Source organism: Mercenaria mercenaria, chromosome 14, assembly GCF_021730395.1.
Source record: "Mercenaria mercenaria strain notata chromosome 14, MADL_Memer_1, whole genome shotgun sequence".
NCBI classification, from domain to species: domain Eukaryota; kingdom Metazoa; phylum Mollusca; class Bivalvia; order Venerida; family Veneridae; genus Mercenaria; species Mercenaria mercenaria.
This window is the reverse complement of record NC_069374.1, coordinates 14,922,551-14,948,361: the sequence shown is the minus strand read 5'-3', so window position 1 is coordinate 14,948,361 and position 25,811 is coordinate 14,922,551. Positions and strand designations below refer to the sequence as shown.

General features: G+C 34.2%; 1 protein-coding gene and 1 long non-coding RNA gene across 4 annotated transcripts in view; both read left to right on the top strand.

Moving 5' to 3' along the window:
• The window catches only part of LOC123526443 (calcium-activated chloride channel regulator 1-like), a 40,346-nt gene that overhangs the window by 12,722 nt on the left and 1,813 nt on the right, over nucleotides 1–25,811 (top strand). For both annotated transcript variants that reach the window (XM_053522972.1, XM_045305589.2), the window contains 6 exons: nucleotides 17,641–17,865; nucleotides 20,403–20,666; nucleotides 21,034–21,243; nucleotides 22,419–22,683; nucleotides 23,524–23,679; nucleotides 24,274–24,498. In XM_053522972.1, the coding sequence (XP_053378947.1) occupies nucleotides 17,641–17,865; nucleotides 20,403–20,666; nucleotides 21,034–21,243; nucleotides 22,419–22,683; nucleotides 23,524–23,679; nucleotides 24,274–24,498 (1,345 nt within the window). The remainder of the gene's footprint in view (nucleotides 1–17,640; nucleotides 17,866–20,402; nucleotides 20,667–21,033; nucleotides 21,244–22,418; nucleotides 22,684–23,523; nucleotides 23,680–24,273; nucleotides 24,499–25,811) is intronic.
• LOC123526444 (uncharacterized) lies at nucleotides 1,639–12,099 on the top strand. Of its 2 annotated transcripts, XR_006681589.2 has the most exons (4): nucleotides 1,639–1,793; nucleotides 7,332–7,440; nucleotides 8,514–8,588; nucleotides 10,012–12,099. It is a non-coding gene; the product is annotated as an uncharacterized LOC123526444 (long non-coding RNA). The 2 variants fall into 2 exon arrangements; XR_008366981.1 differs by lacking the exon at nucleotides 8,514–8,588 and having other exon boundaries at nucleotides 1,642–1,793; nucleotides 10,012–12,097.

Genomic DNA, 25,811 nt, shown 5'->3' with positions numbered 1-25,811 from the left:
CAATCCGAAAAATTTGGAAAATTTTAACATAATAAGAAACAATCTACCAATATTATATACAGATGCTACGATGAGAGAAATCATTATATAACCTAAAATCATAAAAAGCAAGAGACAACCAGCCAACTTGAAGAAACTTCTGACAAGTGCATCATTTACAGAATCAGCAAGGAAATAGAAATAAAATAGTGTGGGAAAAAGTGTGGATTGTGTAAACTTCTGATAGAAGGGAATACGTACCACTTCGGAAATGGTCGATAACTCAATATTAAATTTTCCGGTACTTGTGAAATACAAAATGTCATATATGTAATGAAATGTTCCGGATGTTCAAAAGACTATATTCAATTTGGAGAAACGTCTAATCTACGAAATCAAGTAACTCTTCATAACCAACATATAAGAAATCCGGAAAACGCTCTTCAGTCGTCGTCACATTACAGAATGCACAAAAGATTTAGTTTAACTTTAAAAAAATTTTATGCACACATTAGTATGTACGATTATCTTAAATGTAACTTACATGCATTTCTAAATTTGGCACGCGTTTAAACAATCATTGTAATCATTTTGCTCTGCACTCCATTTTAAACGCTACTTAAAGCATGTCGATGTTTTGCATTACTGCACGTGAATCTCATTTTAATACGAATACAAATCATAAAATATATGAAATCACCATTATTTTGTGAAAATGAAGTATATTCTGCAGCACCTTTAAGGCGACTTGCTCAGTAAAATATACTTTCATGCACTTACGGTTAATATAATGAAAAATGCCATAATGAAGGCTACTTTCTTACTCTTGCAAGGTCTTCTTCAGTGAAAGTGGCTCTTTATTACTGGGGTTACTAAAGTGAACATCTTCATGCGCTTCAGGTCTTGTCATGTCTGTATGTTTGGAACTTAGAATTTCCTTTTTTCTTCAAATTTTCATCTCTTGTCAAACACAAGCATATTCTCACATTTTCCAAGTTTTTTGAAGTGTGAGGAAGCCATCTCCCACTTTTGAAATATTTCTACATAAATGCATTGACATTGCAGAAGGTCATATCAGAATAAATAACTGTAAATGTCATACCTGAAGTACATCAATGACACTTAAGTTTACCATGATAATATGAGCGTATTTATTTAAAAATATGAGGTATTACAATGCCGGTGTAGCGTGATTATCACACGGTCGTGACCAGGTCCACGGTTTATATATGTTTTTCAAAACCTGCCCAAATGCTTATTCTTTGTCCAATATTTGCAAAATTTTGCATATTACATTCTCAAAGATAGCTTTTGTAACTTACATAATTTAATTTTGACTTTATATTCCTGAAATTTAAATATATTGATTTGAATATGCCCAATTTGACGTATTTTACCGGCTTTTATGGTGCTTCAGAAAAAACTTGCAGAACACAGTAACTTATCTTTTTCACGAATCAGATTGTCCTAAAACTTGCTAGAGGTGTTAAATATTGTGCATGGGACTGTTGTTTGTGAATAGCTTTTCAAAATAATAAGATTTACACGCTCTGAAAATGACCTTTTTGTCTAAAAATCTACAAAAAACATGGCCGCGGTGTGCAAGTAATGGGTGGCTTATTTCAAAACTGTCCTATTATTCTTCAGTAAAACTTCTTGTTAATTTAAGACTCTAATAACTTGCTTGACATACCCATAGGCAAATATCTGTTTATCGGTGTAATTACACCTTTGGAGAAAAGCGTGATTCGCACGTTTTAATTTCATCATTCGCCGCCTGAAGAGACAAGATGGCGGAGCTTGCGAAATCGAAAGTAAGTAGATCTGCACTTTTGAAATAAAATGTTTTAGATTCTAGATCTTTCTAATTGACAGTCACTTGTTTATCTTATTTATCTGTTTCCACATATAATATGGATCTAGTAGATTACATACAACCAGTTTAAAATAATCACCTAGTGTGCGGATGCTCTTAAGACTTCTTGAAGTTCTTCAGCCAAAGCCTGGCCAGAGTGACATAATTTTACAATATAGATCTACAAAGCAGCTGTAATTGTGATTTATTAGCTGTTTTCAACTACTGAAATTCGAAAAAAGTGATCCGTAATTAGATGTTCAGTTGGAATGTAATCCAAAAATTTAAAACGGGATCCATATCATATGGAACAGAGGAGATACTGAGATATTTTTATGTGATATACTGTATGGGCAATGTCCCCACTTGTGTTAAACACTCGAAAGACCAAAATATTGGAAGCAGTTTCTGATAAAATTTTCATCGCTGCTGACCCTTTAAATTCAGCTTTAGAGGTTTAAATGCTGATTGTGCCACAATTTTGAAATTAATTTAAAAAAAAACATATATTTATCAAAAGGGGATTCGGTTAAAGGTAAATTTTATCTAACGTCGCTTTGTGAAACAATGAACATAAGCTCTGTAGAGCTTTCGAACGACCCTTTTTTAAGAACAGTTAAAACCAATTATACCTTACCCCCAGCAATTTGCGAGTATATACCATTTACAATTGGGCCTACTGAGGCAATCGTGATAAAGTGCCTTACCCAAGGTCACACCGCAATGGGAGTTGCCAGGAATCGAACCTGGGGCCTTCACCTCTGTAGGACAGCATAATAGCCCTATCAACCAATGCGTCCGCACGAGTTCCTCATTAGTTTATGTTAAATTATGTAGTATGTAAGTTGTTGGCTCAGCTCAATCCAGGGGTCATGGGTTCGAGCCCCAGTGGGGACAGGACTTCTCATATTACACTAGTACTGGTTATTCCAAGAAGCAGACTCGAGAGTGGTTCCAGTAAGCTTAAACTAATTTAAAGCAAAATACTCTTTTTTCATTACCAACATCTTACTCTCACCAATATTTCACATCTTGTGATGGAACCCTCTTCACAAAAATATAGTGAAAAAGTACAAAATTTTAATGTAGAACACTACAATTTCAAAACCCCATTAGTTTTCTAAGGTCCTAATGTTTTTCTAAGATCTTTATCCTTTCAGCTGTGAAGACAGACTATGTTTTTTTGTTTAACAGATCAACTTTCTCAGACATTTGATGAATGTCTATACACCCAAAAAGGTCCCCTTTGCAACTTTTTAGTTGTTAAGTGTCAGATTTCTTTTATTGTTTTAAAAAAAAAAAAATAGATTATACTTTATTTGTGCCGTGCCATGAGAAAACCAACATAGTTGGTTTGCGACCAGCATGGATCCAGACCAGCCTGCGCATCTGCACAGTCTGGTCAGGATCCATGCTGTTCGCTAACAGTTTCTCTAATTCCAATAGGCTTTAAAAGCGAACAGCATGGTTCTTGATCAGACTGCGTGGAAGCACAGGCTGGTCTGGATCCATGCTGGTCACAAACCGACTATGTTGGTTTTCTCGTGGCACGGCTCATTTTCCTTGAAAGGGAGTTACAGTTGATAAAAAAGCAGCTTTTTAACTTGACATATTAAGGACTGTTCAACATTCACAAAGCCAAAAGCGATGTCCCCTGTGCACCCTTTTTTGACATTCATTTAATATACCATTATATAAGAAACTCTGGACAATTTAGAATTCATTGTTTGCATTTTTTCAGAAGTAACCAGTTTTCAAGTTAAAAAGTGGAAACATCAATTTTTTTGCTTCACAAGTGCTTAAGTTTACCCACATTATGTAAATGTTCACAAGTGAATACTGTGTAGTTGAAAAAAAAAATTACTTACTTAATGAACATATTCTATGAATATATATTTTGCTGCAGTTTGTCCCCTGTGCATCTTCTTAGTAACATAATAAAGTATGTATGAATTTTACTGTCACATTTTACTATGCATGGCATTTTGTCATTTTCTACTCTCAGTAGGCAATGCATGTAGAATAAATGATTTCAATGTGTTGGTTATGTTTAAAGTCACTTATTTTTCATTTAAAGGAACACATGCTGTTGAATAAGCATGGTGTTTCTTGTGAAAAAAATTATGAACAGTAAACTAATAATGAATGAATATTATACTGATTTTCAGTATGTGTCCCCTGTGCATCTGCAATATAACTCAATTTTGAGTTGAAAATTTTAGAAATTAAGATTACTGGACATTCTTGAAATTTGGCATGTTTTAAACAGAGTGTATATCAAAATCCCCTTGATCAAAATCCCCTCCACTGAAAAGTGACAGGGTGTTACAAAATCCCCTTCATACTTTTGCAAGGGGTATCATAATCCCCTCTGTGATTTTCATTATAGATATATAGATATCAGTGCTCCAAATTATATTATGTTTGCTAAAGGCATTGTATTTACGTGTTTTATGCAATAGACTTTTAAAGTGTATACAGTTGTATTTAAACTTGATGAAATAAGTAAAAATCACAGAGGGGATTATGATACCCCCTTCAAAAGTATGAAGGGGATTTTGTAACACCCTGTCATTTTTCAGCGTAGGGGATTTTGATCAAGGGGATTTTGATTGTCTCCCTTTTAAACATTCAAAATTTGAGGAAAAAATAGGTTTTATAATAATATGTTAATTTATTTTCATTAAGCAACAAATTTTCTAGGCAAAGTTTTATTTTCATGTCAGATTTGTGCAGAAAGGCTGATTTTAAAAACCAATCTCCACAAACATTTGATTGAATAAGTTTCAAACCATACACATTACACCTATTACTTATCATATATGTTGAAAATATAACTGTTAATATATTTCCTTATCATAAAACACTGCAACATTTATCACCCATCATACTGCAATTGAAATTCACTGAACTTTCAAATTAAAGGCTGAACTATTTTCTGATAGGTTTTTCCAAAGAAGTATAAAATATTTTTATAGCTCTTTGGTTTTTCTCAACACTTTCCCAAAGTTATTTCCTTGAAATTTACATCTCATCATTGCTGTTTTTTTTTATCAAAAATGTAAAAAATGCATTCAGACACTTAGCTTTTAGAAATAATAAATTATGTGTATTTTGAACAATGATATATCTTTATTGCTGGATTTTATTGTACATAAAAGAAACGTTATTTAGACAACACTAGGGGAATTATGCATTTTAATATATAAAATCCTTCTGTCCATATCCCTTTTTATCTATTAAAAATGCAACTGAACGCTTCTTTAATTTCTAATAAAATTCAGCAATTATCATTTTTTCTGGTTTTATTTGCTTACTTTTGATAAAAAGATCATAATCATTGAATAAACAAACTTGTAATTTCTCTTAAATAATTATTTTATTGTTAAGGAGTGTCAGAGAATTGCTTCCCTGTAAGAGTTATAATTTAACTGGCCAGGACATTAAATACTCAACATGACTGAGCAATCAATATTAGTATATTATCAGTTAAAATAATTTTGTGTACATTCTGAAAAGAAAAAAGAAAAAAAAAACAGCAATGCAAAACACAGGAAATAACCAATTTATCTGTAGGCAATAAAATTTATGATTCTAGGCTACATGTCAAGTCTACAGGGGTTTTATGGACCCTAATCAGACTAGACCAGACAGGATCTTGTATATTGGGGATTAAAAAGTCTGGTATTTGAGGGGTGGGTGGGGGGAGGGGTCACTTATATAGGAGATTTTTTTTGTCTTTTAATAACAATTCATTAAACCCAGAGGAAAAATCTCATTACAGCAAGTTTTGTACATAATATAATGTAAACATATATATATTGAAAAATCTGTAAATTACGCCTCTAGTGCGACTCAAACCCACATTGATGAGGGGCAAGTGATTTGAAGCCAGAGACCTTAACTACTTGGCCACACTCACAGTGCCCCCCCCCCCCCCCCCCCCCCGCAACACCAAAATGAAGGTGAAAGATTGAACTATACCATGCTACTATCTTAACCCTTAACCTGCTAGATTTCTAAAATGGACTGGTCCATCATTCAATTTGGACAGTACCATTCATTATTTGAAGGGGTGTTCCCTAAAAATTTACTGACTGAATAGCGAACAGTGCAGACCATGATCAGACTGCACAGATATGCAGGCTGATCTTGGTCTGCACTGGTCGCAAAGGCAGAATCACTTGCCGCCAGCAGGCTAAAGGTTAATAACAATTTGTGCATCATTATTCTTTTAAGATAACATTACAAAATATGTAAAAGTAACTTTAAGTCTATGGTTATCTTCAAACAGGTTCAAATCTCTTAAACACTAATAAAACTTTTTTTATGCAGTTTAAGTCTCTTCACTTTAAGACTTCTGATAGCAAGTGTAATTATACTTAATTCTGTAACTGAAATGTTATTGAATTGTGATTGCAAATTGGAAAATATGATGAACATGATGAATTTCTTTCTATTTTGTCTCTTGGAACCCTCATTTTATTATTCTGCACATGTGCATGTCTAAGTAACTATACTAAATTAAAAAATAGATTTATAAAATAAACACATTTTAGAAAGATATGCAAAACTCCTTGCAAAACTATTTGGTGGTAAATTGAAATTAAAAAGCAGAATGGCCTGTGTTAATAGGCAAATTCCCTCTCTTCTTACTTATTCAAATTCCCTTTCTTCTTTCTTATTCTATATACATGTCAAATTTCACTGGTATTTTTTTTTTCAAATATTATTAAAAATGTTCTTACATAAATGCATTTTAAGCTCATCTGAGCATGAACACGTGGGTGCCGGAGGGCATGGTCACTTTTCCTGATATGTATATATATATATGAAACTGCTGTTCCAGTTTTGAAATAATTTCACACAAATAGGCCTTTTGTGACCTTCTATAAAGACTGTACAAATTATTTTTTTGTTACAAACATTGGTGTCAGGGGTAATTGTCACTTTTTCCATATTTGTAATATTGGAAACTTTAAAACAGCAGGGCCAATTTTAAGACAAATTTACATTAACTGTCTACCATTATTGTTCAGCTTATTCCTTTTCATTCAGAAATCATGGGGGGTGTCATAACCTAATATTCACCAGTCCTAAGTATTACATTTTCTACATTAACATTTTTTCAGAAGGGCTCTCATGTTATCACTGATACATTTTTATTAAATGAAGCATGTGTTCCAGATCATTTTACCTTGGAGTTTTAATGTATATATAGTTACTACAAAATTAATGCTAACTAAAAAAAGTCTTTCATCATTATACATTATGTTATCTATGGTGAAACTTTATATAACTAAGGAAATGACCATTGATACTTTCCCATTTATTGATATTGAGTTAAATTAATATTAACTAGAAAATAGTATATTCCAAGTGGTGACTTTTTTTTTCATAAAATAAAATTGTTGTCTGCATTTCAGATATTTTCTCATAGCTGATCCCTCCACTGTAACAAACCTATATTATCAACACATATAAATGCATATTTCAGATTGGTACTTGAAAGTCAATGGTTGATCATGATGACCATCTTTTATTTAATGGAGAAAGAAACCAATATTTGCAGCTGGACAGGCTGTCACCACAGTTCAATGATTTAGGTAAGGATGAACATTCTTACAGATCTATATATGAACACTATGTGAATGAGTTACAATTCTGATAAAAGTATAATTTGTAAAATTATACTTAGATAAGTTACAAATTTTACATAGACTAGCCACTAGACTGATAATTAAACAGATATTTGATAAAGCCAAAGAAATATTCAAATACCATTTGTGCATTTTGTCTTTTACTTTGATGTAATAGTGTCAGATGCCAGTCTAATTTAGTGATTTCATAGACTAGCCACTAGACTGATAATTAAGAATTTGTCCAAAAAATTCAACCTTTGTCATTTTTCTTACTTTGATGTAATAGTGTCAGATGCCAGTCTAATTTAGTGATTTCATAGACTAGCCACTAGACTGATAATTAAGAATTTGTCCAAAAAATTCAACCTTTGTCATTTTTCTTACTTTGATGTTATAGTGTCAGATGTCAGTCTAATTTAGTGATTTCATAGACTAGCCACTAGACTGATAATTAAGAATTTGTCCAAAAAATTCAACCTTTGTCATTTTTCTTACTTTGATGTAATAGTGTCAGATGCCAGTCTAATTTAGTGATTTCATAGACTAGCCACTAGACTGATAATTAAGAATTTGTCCAAAAAATTCAACCTTTGTCAAAACTATTTGAACTGTGGCTTTGAAACTTTTAACACTAGTTTATCGACATGATTTCCATCTGTAGGCAAGAGTACATAACTCTGTCAACTATTTTGACTGAATTATGGTCCTTTTTGGACTTGGAAATTAGTTAAATTTTTCATATAAGTCCATGTTTTTCCTAACATATAATTTAATATATTTGCCATCATGGTCACACTTTGCCATTTAGTGCAAGACTAATCGAAATCCACAAATACAGGAATATTTTTTGTTTAATTCATTTTTTTGTTTAGTCTGAAAATCTATGGAAATATTTTGACCCCATTCTTCAATCAATTCTTCGAATAGTCGAGTGCGCTGTCATCCGACAGCTCTTGTTTTTTACCTCTGTGATTTATATCATCTTTGCACTATAGATTTTTTCTTAAAAGTAATCTAAAAAATTAATATACTTCCAGTTAAGACAATGAAATAGAAGAACTCAACACTTGCACCAGTGGAAGTACTTCTTATTGGATAGAGAACTTTTCAAGGTCTGTGATATTTGTAATGTTTTATATCAATATTTTGTTTTGCCTTTTTTAACTCATCTTAATGGAGCTGTGAGCTGCATAGGTGGATTATCCATCATACACAATGTTTAGCTCGACTTCTCAACCTGGCGTAAGCATTGGTTCAAGTTTATTTCTTAAGTTAAATATCTTTTAGCTTTCTAAGATACTGTATGCACATGTTTGACAAGGGACACTGTCAGCAATATTTTCAGAGGGATGTCCCATTTTTTTATGCCCCCGGCATCTACTGATGCGGGAGGCATATAGTGATCGTCCTGTCCGTCCGTCCGTACGAGGTTAACCAAATGGGACATAGGAAGATATTAAAAAAATCTTCTTCTCAAAAACCAGAAGCCCTAGTGCTTTGATATTTGACATGTAGTATTGCCTAGTGGACCTCTACTAAAGTTGTTCAAATTATGACCCGGGGTCAAAATTGACCCTGCCCTAGGGGTCACTTGATTTTACATAGGAAAATATTCAAAAAATTTCTAAAAATAAACCAGATGGCTAAGAGCCTATATATTTCACTTGTAGCATTGCCTAGTGAACCTCTACAGAATTTGTTCAAACATGTCCCCTGGGGTCAAAATTGACTCCACCCTAGGGGTGACTTGATTTTACATAGGAAAATCTTCAAAAAATTTCTAAAAATAAACCAGAAGGCCTAGAGCCTAGATATTTCACTTGTAGCATTGCCTAGTGGACCTCTACAAAATTTGTTCAAATTATGTCCCCCGGGGTCAAAATTGACCCTGCCCTAGGGGTCACTTGATTTTACATAGGAAAATTTTCAAAAAATTTATATAAAATAAACCAGAAGGCCTAGATCTTAGACATTTGACATGTAGCATTGCCTAGTAGACTTTTACAAAATTTATTCAAATCATGACCCCGCCCCATGGGGTTACTTGATTGTACATAGAAAAATCTTCAAAATTTTCTAAAAATAAACCAGAAGGCCTAGAGCTTAGATATTTGACATGTAGCATTGCCTAGTGGACCTCTACAAAAGGTTTTCAAATCTTGTTTTTTAAAGTTACTTTAAGAAAATTTCAACTATATTTTCTCATAATTCTTTTGATTGCTTTTTATTATGATCTTTTGACCTTGAAGACTTGTCCTTAAGTGCAATGATAACAGGTGAGCGATATAGGGCCATCATGGCCCTCGTTTTGTTTTTCTTGTTGTTTTTTTTGCTACATTAAAATGTCGAATGTCAGTGTGACCTTCATATAAAGTAGCATATTATGAAGCAAAAAGCAGACTTGTTAAAAAGAATGATTTAAAAGGAAAATGTTTTGGATAAAACCAAATTTAGCTATTTCAGTATGCAATATATTTGTCATTTGATACTGCAATTAAGTGACATCATTATAAAATATTTTTCTATCTATTTTAGGTCAGACATCAGCTTTTGAAGTTGCTTTCTTGGCACATCATGCTGTCCAGTGGAGTTCATACCATATGCCAGGCCTTTATACATGGTCAAAGAAGATGAATTTGTTATTCAATTTGTGAAATTTGATTTAGCGAGGACTTTCATATATGGTGATTATATTCAGCAGATTATCTTCAAGTGTGCACTTTATAGAATCACAGTTTCTAGGAGGTTTTCAGTTTAAAGTTAGATTAATTTAAAAATAAGGGGAGCTATCATACTCACCATGGTATCAACATTGGCATTACACCAGGTTTAAGTTTTTCTTACCAGTCCATAATTTAAAAGGACCTTTTTACAGTATTGAAACTTACAACAGTAATGTATCATCATTATACCAAGTTTTAGGCAAGAGTACATAACTCCATCAAGGATTTGACTGAACTATGGCCCTTTGAAACTTTTGTCACTTGTTTATAATAATAGTCTCTCTATATAGGCAAGAGTTCATAACACTGTAGAGTATTTTGGATGAATTATGTCCCTTTTGGACTTTGAAATATGTTCAGTTTTTGTACAAGTCCACATTTTGACAAAACATTTTGACATATAGCTTTCAACACTAAGTCTTATCATTACAATAAAATAACTTAAAATAGTTGTTCAACATCATCAGTCATCACCCACATCATATTACACAAGATGCATAACTCTTGCACTAAAATTTAATGAATTGTGCCCGTTTAAAATTTACTTTGTATAGTGTTTTGATACACTTTACCTTTATCTCTCATATTACTTAATATTTTTAAAACAGACTTAGTTATTATGCAATATCTTCATCCGCCGTTGGAGTCATTAAACACAACAGTGACAGCTCCAGTGTTCTCAGATGTGCCCAGGCTCACTATCCAGCACCGAAATAGTCGAGCATGCTAACTGAGACAATCAGGTAGATAACTATGGACAGATTTTATGTCAATTCACCTCCCTTTATTTCAAATTGAAATGGGTACATCAGCGTAACTAATGAAGATACTGTTATGCCATCAGATTGACTTGGACAGTCAGTGAAGATACATATTGACTGAATTTATGACAAAAGTACCTCCCTTTATTTTTTATGTAAATGAATATATTTAGCAGCTTCTAATGAAATTGGTTTGAAAGGCTTTTTATGTCTTCCATGGTAAGATATAGTCATGTTAGATAACTCTTGATTGAATGTTTATAGATATGAATACTTCTCTTATATATTATTGTGAAACTTGTACTGTGTATCTTCTACATGCATGTACCAATACATGATTACCTTCCCTGATTTTTATAAAAATGGATTTATCTCATTAAGCATATATATAGGACTCATTTGAAATTTCATTATTGTCATTAGTTGGACAGAGACAATTATTGTAGATTATATTGACTGATTTTATGTCAAGTTACATTCCTTCGTTTCTTGTTAAAATAGGTGTATCTCTGTAACCAATGAAGATACTGATTTGAAGTGTCATTTATGCCATGAGATGGACTCGGACAATCAGGGTAGATAACTTTTGACTGAATTTATGACAAATAACCTCCCTTTATTTTATGTAAATGAATATATATCTCAGCAGCATCTAATGAGATTGCTTTAAAATGTTATGTAAGTCTTCCAGGGTAAGAAATAGTCATGCCAGTACAAAAATGCAGCATTTGAGCCTAGGACCCTCAAACATGATATGGAGATTGGCCCTGACTAGTATGTGACCCATAGGTCAAAAGGGACTGTTACAATGAATTTTTTTATCCTGATGATATTTAATGTGTAGCACTCTCGTCTAAAGTATTTTTGATTTATTAGGAAAACAGCAGTATTGGACAGAATTGGATGAAAAGTACATTGTTAGAACTTCAAATATGCAACATAAAGGTGAATATAGGTAAATTTATAAATTCTCACCACAGGATGTGTGGGTTAGTGGCTTTGATTTGTGTAAATTCTGTACATAGGTCTATAACCTTAATCTGCTGAGAATTTTTTCCCTTAAATGATGGATAAGTCTTTGGTATTGAAATGAATTTGCATCTGTGCTTCTATGGCATTATTAGGAAAGACACGTTATTATACATTGTAACAGTTGGTGTTTAGATCCTATAATTTGTTGATTTATTAAGAATAAAACATAAAATAAATGTTGAAAGTTTCATAAAAGATCGTTTCTTATGATTTTCCATTTAACTCCCATCCAGTTTAAACCCATCCAGTTTGTTAAACACTTCTTGAAAAATATTTTTAAAGAGTCTTAGAGTTTCATACCTGATAACTATAAAATAATGAGTCGCGCCATGAGAAAATCAGCATAGTGGGTTGCGACCAGCATGGGTCCGGACCAGACTGCGCGTCCGCGCAATTTTGTCAGGATCCATGCTGTTTGCTAACAGTTTCTCCAATTCCAATAGGCTTTAAAAGCGAACAGCATAGATCCTGACCAGAATGTGCGGATGTGCAGGCTGTTCCGGATCCATGCTGGTCGCAAACCCACTATGTTGGTTTTCTCATGACACGGCTCATATTTTTTGATTGACCTACTTAGATAAAAATTATGTTAGACTTCATTTACCCGAGGGGTAATATATCGGACGTCATGCTGTAATCTGACGTCATAATTGATGTCATAATGGTCTCTTACCAGTCCATGCGTCAACCGTTGTTTATCGCAGAATATATAGAGCTTTATTTCCTTGTTTATTAGTAATCAAGGCGTTAGTCCGGGTGGTTAAATACTGCAGCATCAGAACGATGAACCTTGATAAATTAGAAAATTAATCAAAAGAAGGCCTCGATTGTTTTCATTCTGACATGCACATTGACATTTTTATGCCCCCCTTCGGAGAAGGAGGGGTATATTGTTTTGCAGATGTTTGTCAGTCGGTCGGTATGCAATCGGTTTCCGGATGATAACTCAAAAACTCTTGAGCCTAGGATCATTAAGTTGATAGAGAGATTGGTCATATAAGTCCAATTTAAATAAAATATATAGAAAATAATGAAACTATTCTAAAAAGAAAGACAGTTATTTTTATGAAAAAAATCCCATTTTTTCAAGGTATGTGGCTTTGATGCACACCCCCGATTTGATGCGCGCCTGAATACCCAAGTATTTATACCCATTGATGCAGAAATCATTCCTGAATAATTTTATATATCATATTGTTATATATGTCTAAAAGCTAAGACCGCCTGTGCGATTATCACAGCTATACCCGAAACCGTGTGATTCTGACGCCGTTTTTTTTTTTGTAGAGCCCGTTGTCCAAATGGCTGTTCGGTGTCCGTCCGTATTTCTTTGTCCTGACCATAAGTTTGTCATTGAATGATTGTGGGATTTTAAAATAACTTATCACAATTGTTCACCAATCATTAGACGGCGTGTCGCGTGCAACACCCGTGTCAACATCTTACGGTCAAGGTCACACTGAGTTTAAAGGTCAAATACGGCTATTACTGACTTTGTCTGGACAATAACTTCGTCATTGAAAGTGGGATTATAAAATGACCTGGCACAATTGTCACCATGCAACACCGGCGTCAATATCTTAATGGTCAAGGTCACACTTGGAGTTTAATGGTCAAATATTGCTATAATTGACCTTGTCCGGACAATAACTTTGTCATTGAATGTGGGATTTTAAAATAATTTGGCACAATTCTTCATCACCATGAGACGGCGTATCGCGCGCAAACACCTGTGTCAATATCTCAAAGGTTAAGGTCACACTTGGAGTTTCAAGGTCAAATGTTGCTATAATTGACCTTGTCCGGACAATAACTTTGTCATTGAATGTGGGATTATAAAATAACCTGACACAATTGTTTTATTTGGCACAAATGTTTGTCTCAGTGAGACAGAGTTTCGTGTGCAACTCCGAGTCCTTTTGTCAGCCGGCGGGCTCGACATGTTGCCCTTGGGCATCTCGTTTTCAAAGTATATATGTCTAATACTAAGACCGCCCGTGCGATTATCACGGCTATACCCGAAACCGTGTGATTCTCACGCCGTTTTTTCAAAGGATGTGGCTTTGATGCACACGACCGATTTGATACGCGCCTGAATACCCAATTATTTATACCCGTTTATGCAGAAATCATTCCTGAATAATTTTATTTACCATATTGGTACATATGTCTAAAACTAAGACCGTCCGTGCGATTATCACGGCTATACCCGAAACCGTGTGATTCTCACGCCGCCGCGTAGTTATCGCAAGATACGGAAACCTTAAGACAACTTTTAATATGAATTACTTTATTACTTTTCCCATTTTTTTTCAAAATATGTTGCTTTGATGCTCAATATAGAGTTACTACACACATGAATCCAAGCACTGCATTATTTTATAATTTATCAGCTTGTGGTTAAGCATTTCAGTCCAATTTAGATAAAATATATTGAATAAAACTTAAACTATTTTAAAAAGAAAGGCAAATATTTTCATAAAAAAATCCTTTTTTTTTTCAAGGTATGCGGCTTTGATGCTCACTTCCGAATTGACACGCGCCTGAATACCCAATTATTTTATATCCGTTGATGCAGAAATCATTCCTGAATAATTTTATGTATCATTTTGGTAAATATGTGTAAAACTAAAACCGCCCGTGCGATTATCACGGCTATACCCGAAACCGTGTGATTCTCACGCCGCCGAGTAATTATCATAATATACGGAAACCTTTTGAGAGAAATTTTAATATGAAATACTTTATTAATTTTCCATTTTTTAACATATGTTGCTTTGGTGCTCACACCCGAGTTTCTTCACACCTGAATATTAAAAAAATTACGCCATTAAATGCTGGAATCATTCTTGAAAAAAATTAATACATCGTACTCGTATTTTATACATGTCTTAAACCAGGAAGGTCTAATACGTATCAGTTGTTCCAACTTAGACTAACAACGTCCATTTAATATTAATGGCCACACGCCGAACCGCAAAAATGCTAAGTAACCGCTTATGTCTTGTTTCTTTTAAGAATCAACTCGTCGTTAAACATTTGATTTTAATGCACTACACCGAAAAATCACTTCGAAATTAATTCCACAGGATGCTTTGTTACCACGCAGATAATTGCTCAATACAGAATAATTATTTTCTTTAATTTAAATAGAAATAAATATATTTTCATCAAAATGTTATTACATTTTAATGTGCACCCTTGCGATGGCCTCAAGCCACGCACTGGAAAATAAAGTTTTAAAAATAGACGCAGAAGCCATTCTGAATCATTTTTGCATTATATAGGTATATCATATATACGCCGCCCGCATAGACATTTATCGTAGTATACTCCTCACTAGCCGCCCCGCCTAGGATTTTTTAAAGTTCGTATCAGTTACTAGCCGCCCCTGGATTGTTAAAGATTGTATCAGTTCATAATATTCGGTTTAAAAATAAATGTACGGAGAAGTATTAACAATTTAACACTACTCTAAAAAGGTCTGAATCATTTTGTTTATGAAAAACAAAAAACAAAAAAAAACTTTACTTTTTCTTAAAACTATGTTGCTTTTATGCACAGACCGAGTTGCTACGCACCTGAATATTAGATATCGTTCTTGATAATCTTGTACGTGGTTTTTGTATATATGTCTAACTCTAAAACTAACAACACCCGTATATTTTAACATAGTTACGCTGTACGTCATATTTCTCTATCAAAAAGGCGTCAGTTATTATCCGCCCCTGGTTTCTATAAAGCTCATCATTAAACATTTCGTTTCATTGCAGTACACAAACAGTAACAAATATATTTATAATTGATTTCGAAGATAGGTAGATTTCATTATTTCTTTCAAAAAAGGAGAGCATGCAATGCTATACTTATGTTTCCACGCACATAAATAGTCCGCTTATACAGAATATAATTGTTTCCCTTAAATAAAAATTTTACCAAAATATTATTATATTTTAGTATGCACGCACGTGTTTTCCAAATCATTGTCTGCCCCCGGATTCCTAATATTCATATCAGTCCAATTCAGATAAAATATTGAAACTATTCTAAAAAGAAAGACTTGATTATATTTATGAAAAAAAAAATCCCATTTTTTTCAAAGTTTGTGGCTTTGATGCACAACCCCGAATTGATACGCGCCTGAACACCCAATTATTTTATACCCATTGATGCAGAAATCATTCCTGAATAATTTTATGTATCATATTGGTATATATATCTAAAGCTAAGACCGCCCGTGCGATTATCATGGCTATACCCGGAACCGTGCGATTCTCACGCCGCCGCGTAATTATCACACGCGTGGTAATATTACCACGCGTGTGATATTCACGCGACACCGGTTTGTTTACTTATGTCAATGGTATGATAAGATTGTATAATTCATCGTAGCTATAATTGTGACATGTTATTAAGAAAAGATGTATTGACATTTACTATGAAGATAAAATCTTTATATTAAGTACAAATCAATAAGATAATTAAAACAATCAAACTCATGAGTAAAAATGTTTGTCAGTGTTTTATAGCAAATGCAAACTACAACAAATAACAGATATAACACAATGCCAAGACAATAAGAAAGCATTTCTATAGAATGGCATTTAATTAAGAAATAACTTCCCAAGCGTGGTTTAACTTAGAATAACCCGTGTTTTGAGTTCTTATGCATGAGAATATACCATGAAGGCCGTAGGCCTGAGTGATTTATTGTTTCGCATAAGAATGAAACACTCTCGTTGTTCTACGATAAATCGCACGATTCTAACACGACATACTTGAAACAACAGTGTTTACCACTTTTTACAACATGGATTTGGCTGTTGAAATTCTCCCCATTGCTTAAGGATTGCAGCAAATATTGTGTAACATGGCCATCAAACCTTTCATCAATTACCCACCAGTCCTCAAACATGCAGATTATTCCCGTACTCAACAGATTTGTTGTTTGTGCCATATTGCAGCCGGACTTTGTTGTTGTTGATGATGTACGCGGATACCTCGATTTTACCCTAGTATTTACAAACGTCACGTGACTTTCATTCATAAAATGAATTGCACGCGGGGATTTGGCGTTATATGAAACAGCCAAAACATTCCTTTGCACGCGCATGGGTCATCGCAAAATAACCGTAGATTGATTTTCTTCTATATGTATGTAGTTTATTTGCTTGCTGTGTTAGAATGAGGTTTTAACTACTCACAGTTAACCGATTATATAATGGCCTGGAGGGTTGATCAGACATGTAGTTGACATATCATTCAATAGACCGATATTTTTCCTACCTAGCTGGGAAAGACAAAATTTTCAGGATAGTAGATAGCCAAATTTCGTTTTAGAGAAAAAACAAGTTATACTTGCGCAAATTGACGTCATAATTTGTCGTCATATTATTACTTCATCGTGGATGAGCTATTTTCAAGTTACAATATATTTAATAATATTGTAATTATATCAACGGTAGGCAAAGGAATCGTCCTAATATAAATGCTTGAATAAGGAAAGTGTTTTCCGAACCCGAAGGGCAGATTGGAATGAAGTCCTGATCGCGTGGAATGGAATACCGAGCGCTGACTTAGTTTTCCAGTCAACGCTGTCCTTCGGGTTTGAGAAAATAAAGTTTTTTGTTATTGTCATCTCTATTTAGGGAACCAGAATAGCAACTCTTCAACAAACTGTTCAGTATATCATAGAGCAATTGATATCCGAAGGAAGTTGGCTAGGAATAGTTTCATTTAATTCAAGCGCTACAGTAGGAAAACACTTGACAGAGGTCAATACACAAGCTGATCGTGATAATCTAAAAAAGGCTATACCAACAATTGCCAAAGGGGGTACATGTATTGGATGTGGACTAAGTGAAGCAATACAGGTAAGTTAATATCATTTGAATCAAATATAAAAGAATATTATTATAAAGCACATAATGTAAACAATTTAATTAGCAGATTCTTTGAAAAAGATAATCAAAATGTAACACCGCTGATGCCCCTCCCCTCGCTGCATTGACTAATTCGTACTATTGTTTGCAGATCCAGTTGCCACTTCACTTTTTCTGAAATCGAGTTTACGTTTACGTCATAAAGCGGCGAAGCTGAAGCGTTTTAGGAGTAATCGTAACAAGTAACCCCGCCCCTTTCGCTAGCTATTTTCCCCAATAAATTATTTATTCACAGTGTCAGTTGGAAGAGTTGAATGCGTACGTTTTCTTTATCTTGACGTTAACTCGCGTTAACATTTGATTGATCCGTCCGATACTTTCACACACGCACACATAAAGCGCACGCTCTGACACTATATTTGTATTGGAAACATAACAAGACGCGAGGGTTACAATTTCCTAAAATAGGACCAATATCGCCGCCATCGAATACGTTGTCATAAAAAGGGACAATAAATTAAATTTATAGTTCAAACATCTATTTGATCCAATGACAAGCGAAGCATTTTCAAAAGAGTAACCAACTTATTTTCAGATTATTTTATAACTGAAAACCTTAATCATGAAGTGCTGCAAAATTAATGAGTATTCACAGATACACCCATTATGGATTTCCGACATTCGGGGAGGCGAAGCAACTGCCAAAATACAGGGACTGCACACAACAAAAAATAAGTCTATATTATGAACGGACGAGATGCATTATATAAAAGAAAAGTATGCAGCAAAAGACACTGACATTTAGGCTGGACAATGCCTTTAATGTATTAGATTGTTCCGTTTTTTTTTCACATGCGCGACCAAAATGTAATGTGCATGCTCAACGTAAAAATTTATGGCAAGATCCAATACAATTTAAATGACGATTAGTATGTTTTCTTCTTTTCAGTTAAACCCCCCTTTCAACAGTATTTAACTCAACCTATTATCTTGTAAATGTGGCAAAAGTAAACAAATTCATTCAGTGTATTTTACAGACTTGTTGCGTAAATTAATCTTACCTCGTACCGGAAAAAAGTTTGCTGAGCGGGCGGAGTTACCTGTATAGACGAGGTCAAAAAATAGCTTCAGTATCACCTCTTTTGTGACGTAAGGGTAATATTATGTCGATTTTAAAAAGGCGATTGGGCACGTTGATCACCAAACGGTAGCAAACCAAACTTAGCACAAGTGATGCTTCCTAGCTACATGTACATCTTAAACGGAACTTTATTAAACCAATGATTCTACATTTATTTCTTATTTTGTTTGGTTGAACGTCGCATCGACACAGTTATAGGTCATATGGCGACTTTCCAGCTTTGATGGTAGAAGAAGACCCCAGGTGCCCCTCCGTGCATTATTTCACCACGAGCAGGCACCTGGGTAGAACCAACGACCTTCCGTAAGCCAGATGGGTGGCTTCCTCACTTGACGAATTCAGCGCCCCGAGTGAGGCTCGAACCCACATCGATGAGAGGCAAGTGATTTGGAGTCAGCGACCTTAACCACTCGGTCACGGAAGACCATAATGTTTCCAAAAGACCAGATATAATTTCAACTTTGGTTCCATGCAAAGTGTGTTTTTCAATTATCATATGCCACTCAAAGCCCCAACTGGCAGTAATGTTTATGAAAGGAGCCTATCAAATAACAATGCTTAACTCTAGGCTTTCTGTCAGCGAAATAGCTTCCTTTCAATGATTCAATGGGCAGTTAAAGAAGAAACACGAACTTACATGTTTTGATGGTTACAAATTAATATCACCCATTTTGAGCATCTGTATTAGAATCAAACTTATGAAAAATTCAAAGACTAGTATCCCTGATATCTTAACGTCTTAAAGTAAATTGAACAGTGAAACTTCAAAATCAAACTTTCATTCAACTTAGCTTTTCTATCTTGCTGACAAGCAATTAATTTAGATAATCTAGCAATAAATGCAGAAATAATGAACTAATGGATGTAGGACAATACACACGAATTAGCAGGTGTTATTGTCATGATAAGGTCTTAAAACTGATAAGCTATTTAAAATGATTCGTTACTTTATAACAGTTACTGTACATGTAGATTAGTTCTCTACATCTCTTTTTAAATCACATAAAAATTGTAACTGCAGAAATGTTGATGATATTCTATTTAGTTTAAAAATTCAAAATAGCATGTCTGGCAAAGTTTTATTATGTAAAGAGAAATATTCCATATGATAAAACAATGTAAAGCTTATCAAGGAATCGAACCCGAACCTGATGCCATGGAATATCGCTCAGACAACTAGACGTTCATTCGGGTGCTTGAAATTATGCACAGTCGTACGTGTAGTTTGATTCTACAAAGCACATTCTGAACTACGTCAATAATAAAAGTTTACTCAACACTATTAGTGAGAGGTTAGATTACAGGTATTTAAAAAATAGAAAACGTTTTTTGTTGGGTTTTTTTGTTTTTTTATTTTCACCTTTCCATTTGAATCTTCTTTATTTAGGTCTTGAAAAGACATCTTGGTAATGCAGCAAATGGAGAAATCATTCTTATCTCTGACGGCAAGAATAGCAAAAATACTAAGGTTGATATAAACACTGCACGCCAAAAAGTAATCGCTGAGAAAATAGTGGTTCACACTATATCTGTATCACAACAAGCTGATACTTTACTTGGGGACATTGCAAGAGAAACTGGTGGACGATATTACACGTATCTTGACAAGGGGAGTATAAGTCTTGTTGGTGCCTTCGACCAAAATGTAATGGTAAGACATTTCTCTATTTCAATTTATTTATTTTGTTGGGTCAGACATCGCACTAACACAAATAAAGATCATATGGCAACTTTCCAACTTTGATGGGAGAGGAAGACCCCCGTTGCCTATCCGTGCATTATTTCATCACGGGCAGGCACCTGGGTTAAACCACTAACCTTCAGTAAGCCAGTTGGATGGCTTACTCCCATGAAGAATTCAACGACCAAATTGATGTTTGAACCCACATTTACCCATATTTACATATTATCTGGCGTCGAAGTTTGTTGCCGGTCAATATCGTTCAAAATTAGGTAGTTTTATTTTTGAAATTTTAGTATTGAAGGAAATTTAATGTCACTGTTTTTGTATCTCACAGCTTTTGTCAGAGAAGAGGGATTCGGTAAACTCTAAAGTCAATAGATTGAGATTTTCAATTGATGACAGCCTTGGAAAGGACACTTCATTTACCTTTATGACGCAGAGTGATAACAATATACAACTGCAGCTCAATGGACCAAACAATTATTCGCAACTCCTTGAATCGCAAGGAAAAATTGCTACGTTATCTATTCCTGGTATTGCACAGGTATACTCAGTCTGATGGTTCATTTGTTCATTTCAATTATTAGCCGGTAAGGACATATTAACTGGAATAACACTTTCATTTATTCAGCGTTTGCCCCGTCAGAGCCACAAATAGCAAAACATGCAAACCAAAAATAGAACCCCCTAGTTGAAAGATATAGTAGACGGTGGCTTCAAATATCCATTAACAATTAAATTTTATTGATGTGAAAGTTGAAAAAGAAGAAAATGTTGTCAGAAGGGGTAGAGGTAGAGGAGAGTGGGGGGGGGGGGGGGGTAAAAAGTTTTTTAAAAAAGGGGGGACATAAAAGGTCTTTGTTTTGGTTCGTTGTAACGCCACCTACCTTCTATAAACTAGCTGGACACCTTCCTTACATGAGGGATCCAATGCCTAGAGTGAGGCTCGAACAAACATCGGTAAAGGGCAATTGATTCGTAGTCAGCGACATAAGCCATTCGGCCAAGGAGTCCCCTAGAGCCACATATAGCTATATAGGTAATCACCTAGTTGAAAGATTTAGCAAACGGGTTGCCGAAAATATATATCAACAAGTGAATTTCAATTATATGAAAGATGAAAACGGAGAAAATAGGCGAAGAAGGGACGGGAAAGACGTGAAAAGTAAAAAAGCGGTGAAAAGGTTATACATAAAAGGGGAGTGAAGAGGAAGCAACGCCACCAACATACAAGACAATACACATAATGTATAAAACTTATAAAACGAAACAAACAAAAAACAAGTTAAAGTAGGAGTTCCGCCCTTGAATAGTCACTAATTTACATAAAAGAACCTTGGGGTTTAAACACAACTAGGGCATGCCGACCTCATAGTTAGGCTATTTTCAGCTGGCAAGACAAGATTTAGGAAGGAAACATCACATCTCTGACGTGTCTGACACGTATTATTGAGAGTTCCATTGACAAACGTGCACTGAGCTTTACGATTTTTACATTATATCTAATGTGCCGGTGTTAGTGGGGGTGGGGGGGGGCAGTGTTCCATTTTCTATTACTGCTCATGAACAGACTCAATCAAACCGAGTCTTCCTTGTTCTTGATGCTTTCCGAGGTATCTACTTTCAAGATTTTATTTACGTTAAAAATAAACTGTATGTTTTATTTTACGATGAACGTTTCTCTTGTAAAGTCGGCATTTATATCGTTTAATTGAACAGGCTGGAGAATACGAGATGACAATAACAACAGACACGACTCCCAAAACTGTTGAGTATCATGCGAAGTCAGTGATAACGAGCAACGATATAATAAAAGTGACGACTATGTTGTCAGCTAATGAAGTTGACTTCTCTTCTGGCGAACTACCTATAATATTTGCCGATGTGACGAGAGGTTATCGTCCAATTCTGAATGCGACAGTTTCTGCTCGTGTGGAGACAGGCAATAAATCGTGTGATGTTCATCTAAAGGACGACGGTGTTGGTGAGATTTGTATTACTATAAGGCTGTAAGGTAAAGCTACATAATTGATATTTTAAAAGATGATGTGACTATAGCGCATACAGCATTGACGTTCCAGGTCCTAAGTGAAATGCAAGACCGGTTGTTTTTCTAAAACGGTACCTATGGTTTTTGTTAAGTTAAACTATATATAAGAGCATATCATGTGGCCTTATATGGGAAACTTTTGTCCTTGTAACAGACGGTAAATTGTGTTAAAAGCAATTGTCATATATTGTTAAAACGGTTCCATTTGTAACCGGGGAAGTACCTTAACATGGGATATGATAACGTTTATTGGTGGCTTATTGTAGCAGAAGGAAAAATCTTCAAATGGTTATTTAGTTGCTTCTAAAAGTTCAACAATTTCCCATAAATTAGAACAGATCTGTTAATTTAAGTTTTTTTGTCAGCTGGATACTAGGCAAACTGAAAGCACATTTTCTTCGTCATTTTTCATAAGACAGCTAACCAAATGAACAAAGCAAGCGGAATCTTCGAAATATTTTGACAAATAAAATGTAAGCATAAATTAAACAAGCTGATATGATTAGTTGTTGTCAAGTTTCTTTGTTCTTAGCTGATAATGCGCTTGAAAATTATTGTACGAAGTGTCGGCTTTATCTGTGTATCAGGTTTTTACTAATCAGTATAATATGGTTTTCTCATAAGACAATTTCCGGATTAATCAGTCAATTAATTAAAACCCTATGGTTTACGCAATAAGATTAAACCAATGCAAGTATCTTCAACTGATGTGAAACAAATTAACAATTAGCACGAGTCATTTGTAAATACTAAAACCGGATTTGAATCTTTTAGATCCTGATGCATTTGTGAACGATGGAATCTACTCAGGGTATATATTTCCCAACTGCGTAGATTCTGGCCGAGTGAAAGTGAAAGTAAATGTAAAAGGAAGTGAGGGAGAAACAATGATACTAAAAAGTGTGACTGGGGCCTCGAGTCCGGACGAAGGTTAGTCATTTCTTGAAAATATTTTAATAACACACGAAACACATATTATGCTGACGAGTATATTTTGGCTGATAGTGTGTAAATAATCAGTATATATCATATTTACTTTGATATTTTTGACAAGTTGAAGACAAAGATAAAATCTACTTCAGCATTGTGATCATAGTGCATGCGTTTTGGTTGTTAGGCGGGTTTAAAGGGGTATCGACACAATTTAGAACCCAAGACGACTTATCCAGCTATTGATGATATAAGAGTGCCCTATATCCCCCCGGGTAGTCTGTTTGTTTGGGTTGAACCAACGATTTTCTTTAAGCATTCGTATGAAGAATTCTACACTAAAAGTGAGATTTTGAGACCATATTGTTCAGGTGGAAGTGACTTTATGTAAGTAACCTTATCCACTCGGACATGGAGGTCCCTGTACATCTGTGTGGTATTTGTAATGTGATAAGATATATGTTTGTTACAGAATTATACTTTTTAAACCTTTTCTTACATTTGTACAAAAAAAAACGGAAAGCAAAAAATCTCTTTAAATGTGAATCTACATGTTTGCTTTGAACGTAGAATCACGTATTTGTTTGGTTTTAGTTGATGAGCCTGCAATTTATAACAGTTCTTTTCAACGTGTGGAATCTCTAGAGGAGCTATACGTTACAAGTTATGAAGATAATGGGGCATCTGATGTTATTGCACCTGGAAGAATAACAGACGTATCACTGTACAATATACGGACAGAATCGTCATCCCACGGAGAAAGCCGTAACTTTACGATAACATGGACAGCAACAGGAAACGACAAAAGTATCGGTCAAGGTATGTTGGATAAATATTTTCCAGAACTACAAAAACATATTTTTGAATAGTGAGCATTAACGTGTGATAAAATGTGGTTGTTTTGACTAAATTGTTACACGTTTTGAGCAAGATTTGAATCTGTTTTGATATTGTATAAATAAAATAACCATTTACTATAGTATAGGCGTAGGAAATAGAAATCAATATAATTGCACCTTTACTAATCCTAACAGGTGTTCTGTATTACAAAAGTGATTCTATTGTGACATTTTCATACAAGCAAAATTGTATTTTCTGTACTATAAAATACTTGCTGGTATTTCATTTTATTATTGATTGGTTAAAAGTTTTTTACCATAAGTAAGTTGACAAAATCATAGGAAGATGGCTTTGAGGAATAAATCAAACACATATGAATAAATTCTAAATATTTTTGTTTGTGCAAAAAAGTATGATATTGTGTCTTAAACCGTTTTCATTTTCCACGCAATTGTGTAATTGCAAGGGAAGTAAGCTAATAGATATCTCTGCTTTTAAGCACTAGCCCAAGGCAAGAGTTGTCATTCTTTGCGGATCACAACTTTAAATTAAATATTTAAACTTCTGTTATTGATATTAACAAAACTATCATACATTGCACATTCTTGTGAAATCATTTTCGTTTATTTCAAGGACTTGAAAAACAATTTCTATACTTTATTTAATGTATTTCTATCATTGAAACGTTTAGGGTCTATCTCAGTCTATGTAGTATGTTCTAGCTACATTCAATAGTACTGTCTCATTTGTTTTCAACTCATTATTCGTTAAGTCTAAAACGGACTAAGTGTTGCTATTCCTTCGTGTAATAATCGACAAATGGGTTAAATAAGTCCTATGACTGATACAGTTCTGCTTGAAAAGTGTTGTAGAATATAATACCTCTAATGGTCAGACTGCTACTACTTGGTCTGTTTTCGTTCTGCTCTATTTTGTAGACTTGAATGAATAGCAGGTCATAGTATTCTTTGATACAACTGTGAGATAAACGGTCTTACTTACAATACCTGTTTATATTGGACCGTATTTCAAATGATACACAGATAAACTTTATTCAATCCGAAAAAGGTTCTACGCTGACGCTTTCAAATTCGACATTATTATTTTTTATTGAAGCAGATTTGAATAAATAATGGTCTTAGTATTCTTTTATGCAACTGTGCTTTAAACGACCTTATTTACAATATCTGCTTATATTGGATCATATATCGAATGATACATACAGTTAACCTTTCTTCAGTCCTATGAATAGTTCTGCGTTGTTTAGGAAACTGCGACATTATTATTCTAAA